General features: G+C 46.5%; 1 protein-coding gene across 1 annotated transcript in view; it reads right to left on the bottom strand.

Moving 5' to 3' along the window:
• Positions 1-8,101: 8,101 nt before the first annotated feature.
• Positions 8,102-17,104, bottom strand: part of TBX4 (T-box transcription factor 4) — a 34,349-nt gene continuing 25,346 nt past the window's right edge. Inside the window, 5 exon segments of the mRNA XM_056326858.1 lie at positions 8,102-8,909; positions 8,911-9,122; positions 10,494-10,735; positions 11,265-11,353; positions 14,899-15,051. Of these exon segments, the coding sequence (XP_056182833.1) occupies positions 8,499-8,909; positions 8,911-9,122; positions 10,494-10,735; positions 11,265-11,353; positions 14,899-15,051 (1,107 nt within the window). The 3' untranslated portion in view covers positions 8,102-8,498.

The following is a 17,104-nucleotide window of genomic DNA, read 5'->3' as shown; positions in this document are numbered from 1 at the left end:
CAGAAAGGAACAAAATATTTCCAAGGAAACATCTGAGCATGGTGTTGGAGCCAAGTAAGGAATTATTACTGTATTAGCCTGTCAGGAAAGGGTCGTGCAGTATATGTGGTAGCAGAATACCTTGTCATTTTGAAATTAATCTGAATATTTTTTTGTATTAGCATCAATGTGATGATCAGGACTGGCCCATGTACCTGTAAAATTGAAACTTAACCAAAGAAGTAATAAGGGATCCCAGGAGGAAGGGGCATGTTTAGTCTGTCTTAAATAGGATAAAAGTTACTTTTCTCCTTTTTTGCACATTTTCAGAGGCCTGTTTTTCATAGCACGCAAAGCACGGCTGTGTTACCTACGGTTCCTTACGTACTATCAGAAGTGGTTAAAGCAAGTGAACCTGGAGAAGAACCTAAACCTGTCTCCGTGACGCTAAAGCTGTTGACCCCATGCTAGGTGATGTTGCGGTGTACACAGCTCATAGCCTCATCCAACACTGCCAAAGTTCGCAATGTTGAACCGGGGTCCCAGCTTCCATCACACAGAACTGGGAGCTTCACCTTGCCCTGCGTGTAGCTGCGCTCGGGGCCACTGCGTTACTCACAGCACGTAAGCACAAGCGTGCGCATTCACCAGCACTGTCAGGTCCTCAGGCAACTTGTCTGCACGTTACCAGTAGCTTTTGCTCTTTTGCAAGAAGAGGGGGGTTATATTTTTTTAATTATTTCTCACTTTCTCTCCTCTTTTTTGGTTTTCCAGTTCACGTTTCCCTTGTATCTAGTTCCTGGCCACTGACTTCCTGCTGTTAATAGGACGAAAACGATTTAATTAACTACTTCCCAGAGGTGAGTGAATATTATTTTCATGTTACGCATGAAAGAAGCAAGTAGTTCACTGATGGCTGTGGGCTGAATCATTGCCGAGGGCAGTAGCGTTTGTAAATCCCGAATTTCACTGGAGTCCTTGGCCTGCAGCAGAAGCTGTTTTCTCCTTTGAAACCACAGGTAAGAGGAATACAAGTAAGTAGTATTTTTTAGCTTCACACGTGCTGATTTTTGTTAGTAGCTGGTCTAAACAAGGACTTAGTCGCAGCTTCTTTGCATGTTTAACTTGGCATTTGTTAGGAGGGAAGCAAGCTATGTGTGCAGGAGGCGTTAAAGCACACGGCGAGCTAGCGGCAGCACTCGGTCACCCTGCGAGCGCCCTGTCACGCTTTGGTGGGACATGCCCTGGGTGGGGTGTGCACGCTGGGTCCTCATTTCCCCTGGCTTCTCGGAGCTTTGGGTATTGCTCTTCCTAGGTTCTTGATGTAACGTCTCTGCCGCTCCTGAGTTTCTGTATCACTCTGGGGAGGATGGCCAGTGGATCCATCGGGACCTCAGTATTCCAGCCCTCACTCACCTCACCCTAAGTATTCTGGATCTGGTGAAGTACAGGTTTTGCCACCTTGATTTTTCAAGCACACCTCCCCAGCCTACTGGCGTTGGCACCTTCCAGTCTTGACATGCTCAGGCGATGTTCATACAGATCTTGCTCCTTACACCTTACTGAGGAAGAAATGTAGAAAAGCTGTGGGTTGTCCAAGCGTCTAGGCAACAGGCATGTGCTCAGCTCTAACACCGAGTATAAATCTAGTCCTTCTGTGTGATACTGGACAGAAATCCCAGTGGAAGCTTTTTCTACCTCTAACCTGTCTACTTGCCTTCATAATGATGAATGGTGGGAGGGAAAGGGGAGGTGGGGGACGACACTATCTCAGCTTTGAACTGGCTGTTTCTTGAGAAGGAAGCATGCAGATTCATTTAAAACAGAATTTTTATATGGCTAAAATCCTTGGCATTTTTCTCCTTTTGGTCACTTTGGTGTTCTCATAAATAAGTCTTAGATCAAATCCTTACCTGAAGACGTCTAATCATTGCAGGTGAGACATTGTGGCTACTTTTATTTTTTACTATAAATTGAGTTGATTACCTGTCCCCACTTCCATTTTTGTCCTGCACATAGCGGCTCAGTAGCCACCACCTTTGCTTTCAGGCTAGGTATCCATTGCACGCTGACTGTTTTACATTACTTCTGATGAACAGAGCGAGTTCATCACCTTTCCAGGATGTCTCGTGATTGATTCCTCATGTCTGGGGCAATCTGCTCTAAAGTTTCAGGCTAACGTGAAGTACTTGGATTTAGTGGGAATAATCAATGGTTTGAGGCTTATTCTTCTTATGTTTTGAGCTTTGGATTTGTGTATTAGATTCACAACTGATATTAAATAAAATAGAATGCATTAGATTCAGAATTTTATTATTCTCTCAGTAGCTGCTCGGATGCACTGGGCGTGAGTAAACTATAATTTGCAGAGTGTGGCTGTGTCATCCATCAAACTGAAATGCACTGTGCCTCATACCTAAACGACACTGCCCAGCCAAGGCTGCAAGCTGGGCTTGTTGAAAAGCAGATTAGAGGGCTGGTCTTGCTATGCTGAAGTCTGTAAAAGTTTTCCTATTGACTTCAACAGAAATAGGACTGAGCCTTACGATTTTGGCACAAAAATATTCTTTTTCATCTCTGCTGAACGCTGAACTGCAGCATGCATTGTTGTCTGCCTTACGTAAGACAGAGGCTGTTAAGGAGAAATAGTTTTGCACATATTGTTCTCTGCACATGTTGTTCTCTAGTAAATACTTGTTAAAAGATGCGTCCATTCCCACTGACAGTGTCTAAGGCTTAGTACACAAATTTGGCCCAGATCCGCACTATCAATGTAAACCTCCTAACTAGAAGCTACATCTGTCAAATTTTGCCTTTCAGATTCATTAAAATCATTGCTGTGGTGTCGACGTTCCACCTAATTCTCTTTTTAAAAAAACAACAAACTTCTTCCAGTTTGTAAATACAACCCCATTGAAAATGTTCATCAAAACTGTAACAATGTATGGCTGAAAGACAAAAATTAGCGTTTGCTGAAAAATAAGGAAAACAGCAACAAAAAAAAGCAGATGAAAGATGCTGGCATTTGAAAAATACTCAGACCTCTTACCCATCGGTATTTTTCTGTGGAACAAGAGCCTTTTGACCTGTCGTAGCTATTCCTCCTGTTTTCATTGCAGTGGGTTTTGCTTTTCTTTTGTTAAACTGGTTTCTAACTGGCAGAAATTAAAATTATGATGTTAATTGAACTAACATTATCAGCCCTTCACACTAATTCATAACTTCTTTAATTTCTTTCTCTCAGGACCCAGTTCCAAAGGTGGACTCAGGCTCAGGATGCCATTTCCAGCCCCGAGGCACCTTGCTGCACACCCTCCGTAAATCCACCATGACATTTGAAAAATCACTCTCAAAAGTGGCCAGACAGGCAGGTTTGCTGGTCGTGACTGGAATAACGGTCCTTCTGATGGAAGGCAGGTACGCGGGCTTGCTTGGCGGCCGCAACTGCCCAGCACCATGGCACAAGGCTCCAAGGGTATTAACTCCCCTTGCCGTTACCCAAGCATGCCAAGTTTAATATTAAACTTCACTTTAAAAAAAAAAAATATATGTATATATTTCAACACAACAGAGGCCGGTCTATACGGCGCAGCACTGATGCAAGGAGTGGCTGTGAATCCTAGCGTGAAGCTGCCATCTAAACACCAGCGCCTGCAGTGACGGTTTTATAGGCAGAGCCCGAGGGGCAGTTCCTCTCGTGAGAGTGTTTTCACATGAAAACACAGCTCATATTGGACAAGGCTTTTTGCTTTTGTTGTACCGTTCCCAATATTTTCTTCTTGTTCATTTTTAATATTGATCCTGTACTTTGTGACTAGGAAATCAGCTCAAACTCTTATGTTCTCCACCAGCAAGTCTCATGATTTCTCTTCCAACCTACTATCACAGCTATAAAAACCCTGAAATCACATTGTATTTAGGCTGCCTCTTGTCACAGTCAAGTGCATGGCACCTCCTTGGAGCAGGTCCTTAAATTAAAATTTTGTAATTTTTTTTCTGCTCTTCAAAAACTACTGCAGAAACATGATTGGCAAGGAGAGAGGACTTTTTTTTTTTCCCTCCTCCTGGAATTTTTCACTGTAACCATCCTCAGGGGAGTTCTCATCTTCAAAAGAAACATTCTTTCTATACAAGCTGCAAAAAGAATTATTTAATGACATCATAAATTAATACAGAGCGGCACAAATTTTCCAAAATGTGGAGAGAGAGGGAAAAAAAAATTAGCGTTTGCCAAAAACACCCCAGCTCTTCCAGACTTAGGCCTCTCTTGAGCCTGTGAGCTGCCAATGATACCAAATTGAATGGTGGGGCTTTTGGCATGACTTAAGTTTAGCTTGTTTAAATTTTGGCAAATATTCGTATTACTCACATACTCAGCAAGCTGATACAAATATTTGTTCTATTTAGAGTGAAGTCCAAACGCAGTGCTGGCATAAGTGCTGCTGGGCTTGGTGGAATTAAGCTTGCTTGTGCCAATATTAAATTTGGACATCTACCTTAAAGAAAAACAGAATTAAAAAATCCCTGAGCCTTTTAGTACAGATTAGAATACATCAATGGAAAACAGACCTCGTGTGTACCCAAGTTTTCCTCGCTTGCTAATTTTTTGCCTTAATCTGATTTGAAATGGACCTAGTTTTTCTGTGCTTGGCTTGCCGTTCCCTGCTGCAATGCCACAAGCCATCTAACCCGAGCTAGAGCTGAAAAAGCCTCCACACACATGAAGTACTCGACATTCTTGAGAAGTAAAAGCTGTTTAAACTGTAGTAAACGAAAGCCGGACCCAGTAAGCATACTTGATCTATTTTAATGCTGTGCAGGTTGTTGGGATTTTTTTTTAACTGATGTCCACAGTTTAGTGTTTCTGATTTGAAAAACAAATAGCCCAACTCCTCAAGGATACTTCGCTCTTGCTGCGCTCTCTGGTTCCGAATGGCTGCAGCCGCGCAGCACCCTGCCAGGCAGGCACCACTGGGACCGATGCTGCTCCGCCGGGAGTCGCACACTCAGCAGCTGCCGAACCTGCCCAGCCGTGAAACGCACGAGGAATTAACTGGAACCTGGGTGCCTCATCTGGCCGGAGCAGTGCCGCCTGCCTTGCCCTTGAACTTGCTCTTAGCGTTGGATACATGCACAGGCCAGAAATTTTGCAATGGGGGGCGGGGGTGGGGTGGGAGGGAAATCAAAATGAAAAAGAATGACCCATTTCTATTCCATAAATGAATACAACTAGAATGTGCTTTGGGGTTGTGCTAGCTACGGATCTGTGCCTGGGTCAAATGTGGTTTGTAAGCTGACCGCTGTTTAATGCTGTCTAAATTCTTTTATCGATGTCATGTAGAAGGGGGATCCCACCAACTTAACTTTAGCTATATAGAAATGAGAAATCTAGCCTAAGTGGCTGAGCTAGATTCCTCTCTGAGTGGAAAAAAATCATCACCAGAGAATGATTCATCCCATTTTAATCTAAATGTCTGATCTCTCTCCATTGACTATAAAAGGAGCCCAGATTAGCATATATCCAAATTTTGCACATTTATGTGCTAACTCAGCCTTTTACAATCAGGTCCTGTACTCACAAGTATCACGTACTATTTTTACAACCAAAAGCTTGTGCTTTGCCACAGGGTTGCGGAGGACACGTGCTCTGCTCCAGTGGCTGGTTGGAGACTGCGCCTCGGCTGCCCCCCGACACGGCTGTGTGCTCACAGTTAAACCCTGCATTAATTACGTGTTCAAGTCTCCTCTACATCCCCTGCATTAACTAAAGCTGCTGGAACATTTCTTGTAGGAGTTACTTTTTTAAACTGCCTTAAATCATAAATATCGCATTGATGAGCAGAAGGTAGCTGAAAAATGGTTAAAAATAGAAGCAACGATTATTCATTAAAGATGACATCATTATTCAGTTAATCATATTTGTAAAACAGGCAAAAGCTCCAGCCTAGCTTGTCATTTGGACTCTGGGCTGCTGACCCCATTACTTTTTAGGTTATAGTTGGCAGCATTTGTCTCGTTTAGTGTTGATTCAGTGTCACTGTGAGAAATGAACTGAGCATTTCAACTTATGGGCAGTGACACCCTCAGACCTCTCTCCCTGCCTCCACCCCTTAATTCTTCCCCATCACCATTGTAACTGAGCCGCACGTAAGTACAGGAGCATCATTTGAGTGCGCTTGTTATCAGGCCTGCGCCTGCCTGTACCTTAGCCTAGCAGTGCATGGGCTGTTCTGATCAGTTGGTGTGTCCATTAAAACAAAGAAACAAAAGATGTCGTGAACAAATCAAAACCCCTTCGTCTTGCCATGGGCAGTTAAAATTTGACGATGTAGCTTTGGGACGATAAAAAAAAAGGGGCCAAGTGTGCACCCTGGGAAACTGTGAGGTTGGTGTACTCGCACAGTAGGAGACAGAAGAGAGACCAGGCATCCAGTAATTCACCGCAGAACATTTTTATACTAATTATTGAAATGCACCCAGAGACAGCTTATAGTAGTAAAATGACTTTATGTTCTGATATGTAAAATAAAATGTCCATGCTATGTAACAAACATTTCAAAATTCCATACCACCTTTATCTAATGTGGTTTCTAATAAAGATTTATCTGTAGCATATATGTTTTTTTTATCTAACCAATTCTTAGTTTTTACATCAAAGGTGTGTAATAAAAAAAAAAAATCTTAAATAGATGTCTTTCCAAAAAAACCTTGCAACATTCATTTTTATTAAGTATTTCATTCGTAAAAAGCAAAGCTGAATTGGACACGTGGCCTGCATTTGTGATATATATATAATTTTATATATATATATATATATAATATATATGTATATAAATAGCTATTCAGCATGCAAAAATTGTAGTGATTTCCAAAACCTGATGACAAAATCCACACCAGTCACACACGTAGTCTGCTGAAGGGGGGTATGAGATTGTCCTGTTGGAACGTGACCTCCGCTTTGTCTCACTGCAAGCAGCTGCCCTCATCCATCAGCACCTCTTCCTTGGGATGGATTCACCAAAACGCAGAAGCACCTCTCAACTTCCAAATTGGTATTTCAGCTTTTTGCCTTTGCCTGTTTGGGAAGCAGGGAGGGGGAAAAAAAACCCCTGCTGTGCATGACTAACCTTCCATACCGTGCTCTGTAGCAGAACCAGGCTCCCAGCATCACCTCTGCGTGGCATCCCTTGGGGCAGTGTCACTTGGGAGCTCAGTGGGATGGACACACTGCAGCCCGGAGGAGGACACAGCCCAGCTCAGGATGAAGGCAATGGGAGTTTTGTTCCAAAAAGAGCGCAGTTTGCTTTCCCAGGCGAGGCTGCTTCTCACCTGGGCTGTCGGCTGAGTGAGCCCCCCGCACCTCACAGGGACACCCCGGTAGGCAAAGCCGGTGCTGAAGGAGTCAGTTCAAGATACTTCCACAGTAAACAATAGTAGCAATGTATACACTGGTTACAGATTTTTACCTGTTCTACAAATATTTGTACACTGTAAAGCCTGACAGGTAATGGGACCTCTTCCCACCCCACCCCACAATTAAGAAAATACTCCTCTATGCCTCCTTTATGCTGAAAACAACTTTCCGAGTTAGCTGCGAAAGAAAAAAACATAGCACAAAAGGCACGTTTCAGCTGAATACGAAAGAAATCAAGGACCAGCAAATACAAAAATCATTTCTGGAAAGTATTAGCGACTTTTAAGCTTAAACTTCATAAATATATTGCAATAAGCAAGTGTGATTCAATCAACGGATGGGAGTCTGAAGACACTGGGTCTGTTCCTAACGCTGCAATTAATTTGCTGTTTGGCCTCGGGCGTAACACTTCACTTCTTCGTTTCCCACAGCCACGAACGATGGTGCTGTGGGGGGAAGAAGAGACATTTGTGCATCGGTGCCTTCTCTTCTCCGCGCCATGGCACGAACCCTGCGCTGTGCCGGGGAGATACCGGAGCGGCACCGCAGCTCCCTGACCCCCCGCCGAGCCTCCCTGCTGGCCCCTGCGCTCCTACGGCTCCGTCACTTCCAGGGGAAGAAGTAATTTCTACAGGCAAAAAGAGCTAAAGCAGCGCTGCCACAGCAGTCCTTGAACTATGCAACTGACCAGATCACTTTTTCCTTGGAGTGGTGGGATACTGTGACTTCATGGACCGAGTACCATAAAAGCGAAGCTCGTATTTTTCCAATAGCCAAAATTTGCTCATGGATGTTTAATGTTATAAGCAAAAGAAAATGACTAGCTACTTCACTCATTAGTCAAGAAGATGGTTTCTACTGGATCAGTAATGACCATGTGAGAATTAATTTACTCAGGAGTCAGTCAGAGACTGATGAATCCAGCCCGCTGAGACAGGAGATGGAATGCTCTGTGTGCCTGAAGATACAAGCTCTTCACCCACACAAATCCCTCTGGAAATGCACATTTGTCTCACCGAAGTGCAAGTTACCCACAGGTATCAACACTGATCGAACACAGTCCCGGAGCAGTAACGTTGGCTGTGGCATCGCTTGGCCGTCAGAGTCACCCATCAGTCCAGTTCTCCACAGTCCCCATCCCTGAATGATACTGCAGCGACGACTCCCTCGACAAGGAGAAGCTTTGTGAGTACAGGAACTCGTTCGCCGCGTTTAGGTGCGGAGAGGGGGGTTTTCTCTCACACACAGACGGGTGCACCCTTTCCCTCGGGAAAGACGAAGAAGGAACGCGCTCCCGAACCTGAGACTGGGACAGCTGGTTGTAGACACTGAAGTGGCTGTTACCTGGTGGCTGTGAGCCTTGACCCGTGATGGACGGGAGCCGTGGCATCATGGTGGCGGCAGTGAAATGAGCAGGGAAAGGCTGGTAAGGGACAGTTTCCATTGTCTGAACGCTGTAGCTGGTGTAAGGTGCGACAGAAGTCCACATATTGCAGCTCAAGGGGGGAGGCGGGGGGTGGCAAGTCATCGACCGTCGAGACACCAGCAATTTCAGCCCCCGACCCAGAGTACATGCAGGCGTCCCTCGGTGCCACCTCGCTGCAGTAGGACGGGCTCAGCATCTGCTGGTCGTAGGGCGGCGGGGAACGGAAATAGTGATCGTCCCCTACGGAAGAGGAGGCTTCCAGGTAGGAGCGCTTGCAGGGCAGGTCCAGGTGCCGAGCACTTTCTGCAAACAAGAAAAGGGCATTGTCAGGGGCTCCCAGAGCCTGTCACAGCCGCCTGCTAAGAGCCCGGGGCATTACGGAGTCCCCGCCAAAGCCCAGCATGCGATCCGTGACTGTCGCACGACAACTGGTGCTCTTTTTCAGATTAATCCAGTTAAACCATTTTAGCTCGGAAAGACAATGTACAACATCAAAAAGACATCATGTTGCAAATGTCAGGCTAATCCCCTCAGCCTCAAAGCGTTCTGGTGACATTTGTCAGGTTAAGTGAGTGACTCGGGCTACCAGCCTCACATCGGAGATTACTGCACCTTCATCCAGATAACGGGGGCCCTGACGCTCCCGCAGTGTTACTCCTGACAAATTCAAGAAGTCCCTTAAAGGGTCTTATCGCCGCCTGCCTTCCTGTCGTTACAAAAATGACTATACATTTCCCAGATATTCACACTGAAAGCTGCAGAAATATTTCCAGATAAAGGCGCCCCTTCCCAGCCATCAGCCCTCCCCCTCAGCTTTACGCAGAGGAGCTGCAGCCCCTCTCCTACCCATCACCACTGCGGCCGTGTTTACCCCCAGCTTTCTGCTACTTGCAAGGAATAGTCTCCAGATAAATTAGTGAATTCATCTGCAGATTAAACATCTGCTAAAATTACACATTTGGCTTGCAGGTCCTCATTACTGGTGCTGTTAGATTCTTCATTAGACCATGATCAGAGGACTCTCACAGCTTAAATAAATTAGTGGTCAATGAGACATGCAAATAGAAGGATATTTTTTTTCTGTGCAAAATTTTTCCGTTTAACTTAAAACATGTCATGATCTCATCTGATGCAGGACTAAAAGGAAAAGAATGTAGTTACAGCTCACTTAGACTTGAGGACTAGTGGAGAAGAGGGAAGGGATGCTTACACCCAGCTACCACAGCCCCATAATCTGCAGGCATCGAGAGAATTGCTTAATGGCTTCATCCTGGAAAAGTGCTGGATGCGTATAACTTCATTAATGCTAATGGCAGTGTCAGAGCATCTCAGGACAGATCAGGCCTCCTCCAAACAATTATTAATTTAGCTGATCCTAACAATGGATAATTTTCTAGCATAGCTTCATGCCGTCTAAGTGATGCATTCTGATTATTTTTTTCGGCTCTAACTCCGGGTCTCAATTTGCCTTTTATGGGACAAAAGCACTAATAACTGCCCCAAAACCCAGCTCTTGGACCCTGACCCTCCAAAACCCTTTGATCATATCAGTATCCTTGAAAAGCAACAGCTAAGAGACTGATGCAAAATGAATTGGAATTAGCAGTGAGCTTCCAGTGCCGCACTCTTAGGTTTATTTGCCGTCATATTTTTCTAGCTGTAAACGCGAGTTACCTCTTCTTTTTAGGCAATGATAGAAGAGCCCTGAATCCCTCTGCGCTGTGAAGGTGTTGAGTGGCAGATCTTGAGTATCTGAAGCCGCAAATTGCATGTGAGCACCGTTCTCATACTGATAATGTTGAAGGGTCTGGTGATTCCCATGAAGTGGGTTAACATCTGGCTTTGTTGAAAGCTGGCCGTGACTGGACACCAACCTCTGCCTCATGATGCTTTTGGAAATTACTGGATATTCTTTGCTAAAAGAGGTGAGAAAAATATTACCAGTTAGCGATCAGCATTAACAGAAAGATGAAATATTAGTTTGGCTTCTCTAGAGCATCTCCATCCGATGACTTCACCACCCTTTGCCAAACGTGATGAACTCATGCTCATCACATGCTGCTGGGTGTGGGCAAGCATTACAGCAACACACTGAGCAGTCACTGAACTACAGGAAGAGCTTTGCAGCTCCTAAATGGCATGAAGAGCCCCAATGCCCTCAAGCACAAGAAACGTGATGCCCCCCAAGGTATTTTAACCCCTTTCCCGACAAGGTGCAGCACATCAGCAGCAGCCCAAGGATGAAAGCCTGTTTCTGCATCTCTGCCCAGGACACGCCTGTGCTTCTGGCCGCGTGTCACCCACCGCCTGCCTGTAGGCGCTGCCTGGGGTCAGCGCACACGTGTGCATGAGCATGCCCACTTCAGCAGCTCCCCAGCCCCAACAATGCGGGTGGGAGCGCGCCCCTGCTGCCACACCTCCCCTCCCCAACACCGTCCCTCCTACCTCTGCAGCCGTGCCACGCGCAGGTCGCTGTCGTCGCTCCCCCGGAATCCCTTGGCGAAGGGGTTGTTTTCGATTTTCAGCTGGGTGATCTTTAAAAGTAGGACACCGAGCATCAAGCGTGTGACAGCGGCTCAGCCCAAAAGGTGCAGCCGCAGGTCTGTGGCTGTAGGACTCGTGGTGCCCCGTCCTATGTGACACCCCATGAAAGGCAGAGACCACTGGTTTCAGGCATTTAAAGACAGTGTCTCTGCATTCTGCGCTGAGACTGAGCTGGGAAGCTCAGCGCTAGAGCTTGTGGAAGCAGCTTTTAAAGGGGACAAAATCATCAATTATAAATGAGGACAGGAATGAGATTTTCGTTCAGTCTGGGTCTTATTCTGGCTCCTGTGTTCTCATTCTGGGCTCTTGTTAGCGAGACTGTATCTGTCGGATTTAAAAGGTTTCCTCTTTCTGTGTTAGAGAGCCCTGTTCCTTATGGAGTGGCTCTCCCGCATTCCCACAACAATTTTCTATATCTTTCTGTCTGTCATTCAGTCATTTTTCCTCTGTGAAAAGAACCGTAACTCAAATAGCGCTTTATCTCTGGGCAAGAGAAAGCTGCTGTGTTTTGGCAAGAGATGCCTTTCTCCCCAGAGTTACGGTGCATTAAAAGGGTCAAAATGCCTTAGAATTCACTTAACTAGACTTAATTTTGCTGGAGCTCACCTTTTGTAAGGGAACCGTGAAAGACCTGCCAATTCATGAAAATTCTATTAAAACAATCACATGTGAAATTTCATTTTAAAATAGTCGTTAGTCTGTCTCACAGCTTACAGCAAATACCGCTCTCCCTCACCAGTCCTGCCCCCTGGTCCCTTCCCTCTGCAAGGCAGGTACAAACCAAAGCCAGACTGTGGCCAGGAATGTGGGAAGAGGTGCTTGGCTGTTCAGTGAGAAATAAGAACCACCTCTTTTAACAAAGGATTTTTTAAGGCAAACAGCCAGCAAACGAGATCACCGGAGAGGGTTTCAGGAGCTGGAAAATGCCAGAACAGCACCAGAACATTGGTAGGGACACAGGAGCTCCTGCAAGTATCCCTTGTCTGTCTCCCAAAGAGATGGACTTGTGTCTGCAGGGCCACACGCCCGGGCGCTTTGACAGGGAGGTCAGAGACAGGTCTAACACGTGTTATGGCCAGAACAGGCCAGAACCAGCTCTCATGGCTGTCCCTCCCCACTAAGGGATGCCAGCGGGTGGGACCATCTCCCTGGGCATCCAATTGTCAGTGAAAAGCCCTTTCCCAGGGGCAGGTGAGGTGACAGCATGGCAGGACAGCAGTGGGGGTGAGGACACATACCTCCCTGCGGACCCGCTGCCCTCGGGTCCCCGCTCTGCCCGAGGCAGCGCAGCCCTGCTCCCGCTGCCAGGCTGGCACCAGCCTGCGTCCCATTCCAGCGGCCAGGATGACAAGCAAGGTCTGCGTTCGCACCATTCGGCACCAGTGTTGCTATAACTAACAACTACACTTTTAACGAAGTTGAAAAATACCCCTTACCAAAAAACTCCTGAGAAAACAGCTCACCAGTATCTGTGATGGAGAAGGAAGGTGGTGACATCCAAATTTAAGCAGCCCTGAGGGCCAGAGCTTTTCCTCTCTGCTCCCACAGCCCACAGTGGCTGCTGCCCATCAGCTGATGAACCACAAGAAACACAGGGCCCTTCCTAACCCACAGCCTGACAGCAGGTTTGTACATCTTAATTTAATTTTTTTATTTTAGTGACTGTGGTTTTCCTCTAACCCAAGCAGAATCAAGGCTTCAGTCCCTCGTTGTCACCTTCGCCTGGCTTCATCCAACTTGGGAGGGAGTTTGGGGTAAACACCTGCACCTTCCTCACTGATTGTGCTCACGGTAGCCCCCATCATCAGTTTTCTATCTCTGGGGGCCCACAAGCAGCTCCATGACCAAGACTCTCATTTTTTTGTTTAAAAAGACGATTATTCACAAGGATACTTCTTGCTAACTGGGTATTTCTGAGCTAAAAATGGTTTGGTAGTTTGTTTCTTCTAAAAGATACCCAGAGCAGGTTTTCAGTTGCTCATGCCTAGGAGGATAAGCAAGACCATCTCCTCGCAGGATCTTCGCAGAAGGATTAGGGCTCGTCTGGGGCATTTTCCTTAAATCTGTCACATCCACCCTGCGCTGCCACCCAGCTCCCAGCCTCCCCCCAGCAGCAGTTGTACAGCAATGACAGTGGAAATATTAACTTTAGGAAGCACTTTGAGAACCTTAGGGATGAAAGGCACTATTGACATACAAGACATTTTAAGTAGGTATTAAATAAGCTCTTTAGAGCCTTTTTGGTTAACCATGTTTGGGCAACTGGTCATTTTACACCAACAGCTACAACTTTTCAAACAGGATTCACTTCACTGTCCAAGTAGGGACGTCTGGGTTCTTTTCCCCGTCTTACCATAACACACACATCCATGCTCCTGCTCTGAGCCTTTTAACTGGCTCACTAATTGCAAAATCTTGCAAGGGCTCTATGCTTCCAGCATCAAAGGGTGTATAGTCACCCTGCTTGGGAGGAAAAGGTCTGGTCAGATTATTGGGCAGGAAGAATTTCACATGTGTTCCTGTTCCTGCAGTATTTTCCTATAGCTGTGTAGAAAAGGAGCTGATACATTCACACATGGCAGATTCCGCGTTTCGGGTGACAGGAGGGCTCCAGCGGTGCTGCTTCACTCTGCCCCTTTATTTATGAATCCTGCTGCACTTTAAAACCCCCAGCTGGTACAGCCCTGCAGGCAGAGCACGCGGCCAGGAGCCGTGCAGGGCAGCAGGAGCCCATGCCCAGGCAGGCACTGGGAGCAGCATGCTGCCACCCTGCCCGGCACCCTGCCCACTCCCGGCCCGGCTGACAGCGCACCCGCTGTCACAGGGAGGTGACAATTCACTGTCACACCGCTGTCCATCCTGCTCTTCACCTGGGTTGGCAAATCCTCAGAAGGAACACTACCCACTGCCACGACCAACACGCTCAAAAACAGGAGAGCAGCCAACCCTGCAGAACGTGGGTATCTGCAACACCCCCGCGGTGCAGAACCAAGCCCTTTGTACTTCATATTCCCCCCCAAAACAAACCCAACCCCCCTCCTGCCTTCATGTGCTAGCCACAGAGCAGGCTCTTAGCTGTGTTTTTATGGCTACATTCCTCGTATGTCTCACTAAATACACATACTATAATTACTTTTCACTGTAGATTTATGAGCAAGCTTTACTAGTCATTATTAGATTTGCTTGCTGCTTTGAATGACATCTCAGCGTTTATGAGCACGCCGATTCATTAGGGTCTGGACTCACGGGGTTTGCCAAGATATTGTTACCCAGCGATGCCCACGCTGCCCCTCAGCTGCATCCCCTGGCTCATCACCAGCGTAAGGCTGGGGTGGAAACTTGCCTTTTAAAGCAGGATTTTTCTGCTGCACAACACCCCTCAGAGCAAACAGCTGCTGCTCATCGACACACAGCACTGCAGCAACATCGCTGTGCAATGTGGAAGATCATTTAGCAGCCGCCGGCGGCAGAGGGCTGCGAGTTGCAGAAGCCCGTGAACAGAAATTAAGCACTTTTAGGCGGAAAAGCAGCCTACCTTGTGATTCTGGTAGGAGGTCACTGATATAAAGGACGTCTCCGGAAAAACATGGGTGCAGAAGGCTGTGTTCTTCGACCCGAAAGCGTTGTTCTCATCTGCCTTCACAATATGCAGTCGTGGTTGGTATTTATGCATTGAATTCAGAATGATCTGAAAAACAATTGATGTTAAAGTAAGAAAACCAATTAAAAAAACCCAAACAAAACAACAAAAAACCCGAGCCATAGCTATTTGACAGATTTTACTAGCAGGACACAAAAGCCCACCAGTGCTTAGCTTTAGCTTAGCTTTCAAATTAGAGGGGAAAATTACATTATATAAATGCACATGAACCAAGACAGAAAAGGTATCTGCTGCTCTGGCAAGCAGAACTGAACTTAAAGCTTTCCTGGTAAACCCTCATTTTCTTATTGCTATTGGATAGAGCCAGTCTGGGTGGAAAAAAAGTCATAATTTTTTTTTTTCCCAGCTCATGCTGAAGCTGTACAATATATATAATTCACCAGCAGACTGGTCCGTAAAGATTCCTAATAAATACTTTACTGAGCTGAAAAATACACAGTTTAGCAGAGGCAAAAAAAAAACCATCACAGAAACCACAGGAGGAGGAAAAAAAAAATAAAGCAAGCTATTTTTCTTTTATCTGCTGGTAAAACTACAAAAGAGCAGATTTTTTTCCCCTGCTGTTTGTGGAGCAGCTCGGGGCGGGTGCCGGAGTCCGGGCACCCCTCGCAGCCCCCCCAGCTGCAGCCCCCGCTCAGCTGCCCCAGCACAGATCCCCACAAAGGGGGGCAGCACCCACATGCTGCAGAAGAAAAGGGGGTTAAGAAATAGCATTTCTTTAAGAGTTGGGATGGTTCTAAGAAAAGCCTCTATTCCTGTTACTTGGCAAAGCAGCAGCACTGCTTTCGCCCTGTTCCCTTGGCACAACCCTTCCTGATCTCTTCTTCCCTCTCCCAGACTGGCTGAGCCTGCTCCCCCCCAGCCCCTGGTCCCAGAGGTGAGGGACTCTCCAGCCAGGCTGACACCCCGGGGTGCCTGAAGGCTGCCAAGGGCACGTCCATCCCCAGTGGAGACACAGGCAAAGGGCCAAGACCGCAACGGGTGGTGACATCAACCTGGTGGTAGGTAGGTGGATGGATGGACAGATGGACGCACGCAATGCAGCACAGCAGCAGCAGTTTACACCAATTGTGTATTTAGCCAATTTTAAATGAGAATTACTAAGAAACGGAAGATATTGGCTTCATGATTGGCTTTTGTGCCCGGGAACCCTATTTCATGCCTGTCCGTGCTGAGGAGCTCCAGCTGGGACGGGAGGCAGCACATGGAGCTGGTGCTCTTTAAACCCCTTCGTCTGGCTGCACGTAACTCTGCCCACAGTAGCTGGCTGCATTATATACCACTTAAATGCAATTTTTATTGTTGACATTTTCCAGACAACCCTCCCTGCTCCCCAAGAGAGAGAATGAGGAATTTTTGGCATTTTATCAGCTTTGCATCAAGTCTCTTAACCACTTTGCGGCTGTTGATGTGCAGGGTGTAGATCTGAGAGGGTCGGCTCAGGTTTTGGGCTGGAGCCTTTTCTCTGCTTTCATGTATCAGCCACTCATAAAACAAAGCCAAGAAGAACAACGCCAGAGGGCTGAGAGTTTCATAAGAAGGAGCATTTTAATTTTCAATAAGTAAGAGTTGAGCCAAGCTGATAAATAACTATTGTCTGGAGGAGAAGCCGGGGTGTGCCAAGCTCCTCACCGCCTGCCCCGAACTGCCCAGGTCTAGCAAGGATGGGTGACTTGACCTCAGAGTCAGTGCAAGTCAACAGCAGAACAAAGCAAACAACCTTAAACTGAGATTTCCGAAGGGAAAATTAGGAGCCCAAGTTTTGATACACTCTGGATGAATAGTCTGTATTCCCCCTCCAAAGTAGTATCCGCTGAGCTTTAACGACCCCTTTAAAAATCTTCGGGTTTTTTAATAATGTCTTTTAAACTCAAGGAGTCCAAAAAATTTCCAAAACTAACAGGATATTACTTTTTGGAGCCTGATAGAAGCATTCAGGAAAGGCTTTTTGACAGATACTCAAGGATACAGTTGTGACTGCAAACCTGCCTGGAGGTTCACGTGAACTGCTTGATACCTGTGGGATGTTTGGAAGGGGGAAAACAACCCCCCTAAACACCTTAATTTAGCCCCTGCGTTT

This window comes from Falco biarmicus, chromosome 1 (assembly GCF_023638135.1).
Source record: "Falco biarmicus isolate bFalBia1 chromosome 1, bFalBia1.pri, whole genome shotgun sequence".
Lineage (NCBI taxonomy): Eukaryota > Metazoa > Chordata > Aves > Falconiformes > Falconidae > Falco > Falco biarmicus.
Note: the sequence above shows the minus strand (reverse complement) of the source record. Positions and strands in the feature narration are given on the sequence as shown.